General features: G+C 36.0%; 1 protein-coding gene across 1 annotated transcript; it reads left to right on the top strand.

Annotated features, from left to right (window-relative positions):
• Nucleotides 1-1,587: 1,587 nt before the first annotated feature.
• On the top strand, nucleotides 1,588-3,028 carry LOC118616037 (fibrous sheath CABYR-binding protein-like). The gene is given in 3 exon segments (XM_036241422.1): nucleotides 1,588-2,418; nucleotides 2,509-2,793; nucleotides 2,795-3,028. Coding segments are annotated over 3 exon segments (1,350 nt in total).
• The last annotated feature ends 3,953 nt before the right edge of the window (nucleotides 3,029-6,981 follow it).

The raw sequence follows: 6,981 nt of genomic DNA, 5'->3' as shown, positions 1-6,981 counted from the left end.
TAACATGTTTTTATTGATTTTTTTTTTTTTTTAGAGGGAGAGAGAGATAGAAATATCTATGTGAGAGAAAAACAGCAATCATCTGCCTCCTGCACACCACCTACTGTGGATCGACCCCACAGAAGGGGCATGTGTTGTGACCTGAAATAGAACTGGTCCTCTCAGTCCATGGGACAATGCTCAATCCACTGAGCCACACTGGCCAGACTATCTTATATTTTTTAAGTTTATGTTCTTCTCTTTAACTTTCCTCGGACTAAAGAAATATGTTTGTGCACATATTTTGACCAATCTCCATTGTTCTAGTAAAAACTTGGGGTCACATATAAGTTAAAGTTTCATTTATATCGCAAAAAGAATATAGTGCCATTTACAATTTGCTAAACAGGGTTCCTGTTTTTCAAAGCTTCAAATTAAAGTTTTTATTTTCATTGGTGAATTCATTCCTATGTGGGTATTAGGCATAATATGTCGTGATTACATAAAAATGCATTTTATTTCACTTGATATATTTTTATATTCAGCATTATGTATTCAGAAAATTTTGAATAGAATTCTTTTCTGAAATAGTTAAAAATATAAATATCTAGCATGGCATATTATACATATATCAATCCATTGTGTTGCTGAGTTTTAAGGATATAAGAAAGGAGTTTACATGGATATGGACCTCAGAACTCAAAATTTTCAAACGATATTAACTTTCTTTCAAATCATAAAACATACATCGATAGAACATTGTCACATATATGTTAGCAGTTATTTTCTCCAACAATTAAAAATAGGCTTCAGAATTGTGAATTCTGCAATTTACCCTGTTCTTGATAGTAGGATGAAAAGAACAGAATTGAAAGTTTAAAAGATTCAACTTTAGCTATTAGAAAGAAGCATTACTGGAGATTACTTGATGTTTCTCTGATAGACAAATTCTTTCTCAGCTTGATATTTCAAACAGTAGATCTCTTACTTGCAGCCATTTTTCATGAGTGTTTATCAAGGTAAAAAGTCCTGGGAATATCACAGATGGAACACTGTAGTGAGAATTGCCTGTGATGTCATAGACCCTTGAAGGGAACTTCTAGAAGTGAGATTTTTGTCACACTAGAGACTAAATAAGAAAGATGCTTACTGAGTAAGATGGTGTCCAACAAGAGTATAATGCAGAATTCAGTAATTTGTAGATTACTTTTATTCAGAGAGAGACCTCAACAGAATAACACAATGAAGGAAGGTAAAAGCTTAAACATCTGGTATATTGTGATTCTTGCTGATTAATAAGCTTGAGATTCACCAGTTTGTTTGATTTTTGTTGTTGTTTTTTAATCCTCACCTGAGGACATTTTTCTATTTTTTGTTCAGGTAGAGTGGGAGGGAGAGAGAGGAACAGAGAGAGAGAGAGAAACATCCATATGAAAGGGACACATCGAGTGGCTGCCACCCGCACGACCGACCAGGGCCAGGGACAAACTGCAACTGAGGTACGTGCCCTTAGCGGGAACCGAACCCGGGTCTCTCCGGACCGGACCGCAGGCCGACGCTCTAACCGCTGAGCCAAACTGGCCAGGGCGAGATTCACCAGTTTTAAATATGGAAGGAAGTGATGAACCTCATCAGCCTATCTCAGCAGGGAGGCAAGAAATTCGAAAGAAAAGAAAACCCAGCCAACCAATGGTAGACAAATCTCAACAGACTGAAGTGACAGAGAAAAAGATATACTTGCCCTTACCACAATCATGTGACCTCGAAACTACCCTTAATATTAGTAACATTCCTGGAAGCAAAGTCAACTCTGAGTCTGTTAGACTATCTTCTCAGCTTCAGCAAACATAGACAAAAAGGAAGCGTGTGCAACATATGACTGATATATCTTTGCAGACAGACACTATTGCAGAAGAGAACAAAGAAATCAAAACAGTTGGTGCAACAGTGGTACCTGAAGAAAAGCCAGCTGTTGTTGGAGAAGCAGTTAAAATGATAAAAGGTACTCCAGTACTTTTAGATAAGCATGTCTTTCCAGGTGCAGGACAGGCTCCTATGGCAGAAAAGATCTCTGCTGAAGTGCAACCTCCACCAGCGAGAAGACTACAGCAGGCCCTTGCCAAAGTAGAGCCTACCTCTGCTGAAGAATCACCTTCAGAAGAACCTCCCTCTGAAGTTCATCCTCCAATAGCTGAAGAGACTCCTGTTGAAATACAGCCTTTCACGCTTGAAGAAACTTCTACAGAGAAGGCCCCTGCTGAAGTTCAGATTTTACCAGCTAAGGAAATCCCTGCAGAAGATGCTAAACTAGTACCTACCCCTGCTGAAGAGGCTCTTTTGGAAGAGCCTTTGGCTTATGTTAAGCCTCCATCAACCAAAGAAGCTCCTACACAAGAGGCTACAGAATTTCAATCTTCACCACCTTTGGAGGCCCCTGCGGTAATGGTCCCAGCTGAACTTCAGCTTCCATCAGCTGAGGAAGCTCCTACTGAGGTGGCCCCTGCAGAAGAGGTCCTAGCTAAAGTATAGCCTCCACCAGCTGAGGGGGTCCCTGCAGAGGAGGAATCAGCTCAAGTTTATTCTCCACCAGCTGAGGAGGCCCCTGCAGAAGAGGACCCAGCTGAAGTTCATTCTCCACAAGTTGTGGAGATCCCTGAAGAACAGGCCCCAGCTGAAGTTCATTCTCCACCAGCTGAGGAGGCCTTTGTAGAAGAGATCCCTGCTGAACTTCAGCTTCCACCAACTGAAGAAACTACTTCAGAAATGGTCCCTGCTGAAAAACAGCCTCCATCATCTGAAGAGGCCACTATTACTTACACACATCGTTATAAAATACTCTCCTGAAGAAGTTCAGCCTCCACCATTTGAACAAACCCCTGCAGATGAGGCTCTGGTAGAAAATGTGTCTACTGAATACTCATCTTTGAAGACAATAGATGTCCCAGTGGCAAAATCAGAATCAGCGACATTAAAAAATAAATCAAAATCTAAAGCACCTTTAGCACTGGATCCTGTTCCTGAAGAGTTGTCTAATATCGAGAAAGAATAGGTTTCTACTATTGAAATAGAGGATGTCATCCATACAGAACCAAAGTAGGGGCCTATTTCACAGCTGTCATGAGGTCATAACTAAGCCTGCTTTCAGAGGCTAGGGAGTTTGTAAGTACTTTACATAGGGTGGTCATTAGGAAGTAGCTCTGTGAATAGGAAAATAAAAGGGAACCCCAAGATATAGACTGCAGGTTGGAAAATGAACAATAAAAATGAGTGGTTTAAAATTACTTGTTATTTTCATTCAAATATAGAGTCCATTTTGAAATAAGTTTATGATTGAAATAATTACTTAAAATGTCCTTTTTATTCTTTTTACACTAAACCCTGTTGACAAGGTTAAAGTATACAGGCATCTTTTCTTTTCTTTAAGTGCAGTTTGTAGTGGAAAAAGCATTTTATTTTCCTCAGTTCTTTCATCTACTTTAAATTCCTTGAGTTTGAGAAACACATCTAAAGTTATGTGGTATTTTCTTTCTCCTTAGTATAATCCATTATCTTTCTTATTCTCTTTCCATTTGATTCCTTCTAAGACAAATAGCTCTATCCTGTTTTCACCCCATCTTCTTGCATATTTTACATTTCAATGTCTGGGTAGGGAAACTTATTTTCTTTATAAAAGTCTTCATTTTAATAAGGATAACCACGTGTGAAGTATTTAAAAAGGTGTATAGGCATTAAGAAAAATATACTTAGATTGCCTTGAGGGCATATTCCTATTTAGTTTTAATTTTATTTCAGGTTACAATGTAATGAGTCCTTTTGAAGCTTGGCTTATATTTTTTGCACTCTGATCTTGTGACAAAGAGGAATTTAGAATAAAGTTAAATTACTATAGTTTTGACATTATTAAAGAATAGTTATAAATTATTCTATTATTAAAGGGATCTTTGATTTCTATGATTATAGCAACTTTTCAGAAAATATTTTGTCTAGCTACAATGTTCTAGTTGCAATATTCTGAAACAATGAGATGATTCTCATAACATTTTTAATTTGGTAAGTATATTTCTTTGTTTAGTGAACACCCTAAGTTAAAGATCTGATGATTTCAAACCTTTGCTTTTTTCTCCTCTAGCTTTACTTAGATATAATTGCTGTATGACATTGTGTAAATTTAAGGCATGGTGTGAATTTAACATGTACAATGTGATGATTTGATATATGTTAACATTGTGAAATAAGTGCCTCAATGAGACTAATACATCCATCACCTCACATAGTTGCACATTTTAGAGGTGGTGACATAATTTAAGATCTACTCTCTTAAAAATGTTCAGGCAAATAATACAGTATATAATATATAATATATACTGACCATTTGGTACCTCAGATGCCTAGAACTTATTCATCTTATACCTGAAAGTTGTACCGTTTAACCAATATCTCCCATCTATTCCACTACTAGGAACCACTATTCTACTACTTGTTTTTATACACACTCTACAGTGTGTATATAGATGATTATATACATTATTTGTCTGACTTATTTCATTTAGCATAATACTCTGAAGGTTTACCCATGTTGTCACCAATGGCAGGATTTCCTTTTATTATTGATATTATACCATTGTGTATAGGTATGCCACTTCATCTTTACTTGTCCATCCATTAAGGAACACTTAGGTTGTTTTCATACCTTGGTTATGATAATGCTTCCATGAAAAAGTAAGTGCAAATATCTTTTTAAGATAATAATTTTATTTGGAATGAAGCAAGATTGATGAATCACATGGCAGTTCCATTTTTAATTTCTTAAGGAACCCTAATACTATTTTCATAATGGCTGTACTATTTTACATTTCCACTCACAGAGTACAAGGCTTCCCAATTCTTCACATCCTCTCCAGCATCTGTTATTGTTTGTCTTTTTGATAATAAGCATCTTAACATGTGTAAGGCGATATCTCATTTTGGTTTTGATTTGCATTTTCCTGGTGATTACTGATGTTGGGTTACTGTGGTTTTTTGTTTATATGTTTTTTGCTACAGACTTGCATGAATATAAATTTCTTGTATAATTTGGATATTAACTCATTATAAGATATGTGCTTTGAAAATATTTTCTCCCATTCCATAGGTTGCCTTTTCATTTTGTTGATGGTTTTTTTTTTGCTGTGCAGAAACTTAATTTGATGTTGTTTTACTTGTTTATTTTTGTTTTTGTCAAATCCCCCTCAAAATCATTGTCAAACCAATGTCAAGAAGTTTACTCTCTATTTTGTCTTCTAGGAATTATATGGTTTCAGGTCTTATGTTCAAGGCTTTAGTCTATTTTGAGTTGATGTTTGTGTATGGTTATGATAAAGGTTCAGTTCATTCTTTTGCAGGTGGTTATCCAATTTTTCCAGCATCACTTAAAGAATAAAGTATCTTTTCTCCACTGTGCAGTTTTGGTATGTTTGTTAAACATTAATTAACCCTGTCCTGGAGGGTTTTTCTCAGTTGTTAGAGCGACAGCCTGTTGACCAATGAGTCACTGTTTCGATTCTGGTCAGGGGCATGTACCTTGGTTGCGGCTCATCCCCGGCCCTGGTCAGGGTCATAAGGAAGGCAATTAGTTGATGTGTCCTTCTCACATTGATATTTCTCTCTCTCTCCCTCTCCCTCCTACTGTCTGAAGATAGATAAGTATCCTCAGGTGAGGATTAAAAAAAAAATTAACCCTGTCCAGACGGTGTGGCTCAGTGGTTGAGTGTTGACCCACGCACAAAGAGGTGGCCAGTTTGATTCCTAGTCAGGACACATGCTCAGGTTGTGGGCCTGATCCCCAGTGGTGGGCATTCAGGAGGCAGCCAGTTGATGTTCTCTCTCATCAATGTTTCTAGTTCTCCCCCAACTCTAAAAATCAAGAAAAATAAATTAAAAAATTTTAATTAACCTTATATTCAGGGCTTTATTTCTGCACTTTATATTCCATTGATCTTTGTGTCCATTTTAATGTCAATAACATACTATACTATTTTCATTATTTATTTATTTATTTATCCTCACCCGAGGACATTTTTTTTTTTTCTTTTTGCATTATCTCCAGACAGAGCAGGAGAGAGGGAGAAAGAGAAAGAGAAAGAAATATTGATGTGAGAGAGACACATTGAGTGGTTGCCACCCACACAACCCCAACTGGGGCCAGGGACAAACTGCAACCAAGGTATGTGCCTTTAGCGGGAACTGAACTCGAGACTCTCTGGTCCACAGGGTGATGCTCTAACCGCTGAGCCAAACTGGCCAGGGGACTATTATCATTATTATAGCTCTGTGGTATAGTTTGAAATCGGGAATGTAATGCTTCCACCTTTGTTCTTCTTTTTCAAAATAAGGCTATTTGGGCTCTTTTGTGGTACCATATAAATTTTAGAATTGCTTTTTATATTTCTATAAAAATGCCATTAGAATTTTGATAGGCATTACATTCAATCCATAGATACCTATGTGGTATGCACATTTTAAAAATGCTATTTTTTTCCATTCATAAAGATGGAGTATCTTTTCATTTATTTGTGTCACCTTTAACTTGTTTCCTCAATGTCTTATAGGTTTTAGTATAGACAACTGTAATCTCTTTGGTTAATTTATTCCTAAATATTTCAATATTTTTGATGATATTGCAAATGGAACCATGTATTTATTTCTCTCTCTAATAGTTTGTTGTTATTGTATAAAAACTAAGTGATATTTGTATGTTCATTTTGTATTCTCTAACTTTACTGAATTTTATTCTAACAGTTTTTAGTAAATATTTTAGAATTTTATATGTAAAATATTATGTCATTTGCAAAGAGACAATTTTACTTTTTTCATTACAATCTGGATGCTTTTTATATTTTTTTCTTGACTAATTGCTCCAACTGGGACTTCCAGTACTATATTAAATAAAAGTGGAAAAAGTAGAAATTTCTGTCATTTCCTTTTTTCTTTCTTTCTTTTATTAAATTAATTGAGGTTATATTG

The sequence above is a fragment of the Molossus molossus genome, unplaced genomic scaffold (genome assembly GCF_014108415.1).
Source record: "Molossus molossus isolate mMolMol1 unplaced genomic scaffold, mMolMol1.p scaffold_m16_p_1, whole genome shotgun sequence".
NCBI lineage: Eukaryota > Metazoa > Chordata > Mammalia > Chiroptera > Molossidae > Molossus > Molossus molossus.
Note: the sequence above shows the minus strand (reverse complement) of the source record. Positions and strands in the feature narration are given on the sequence as shown.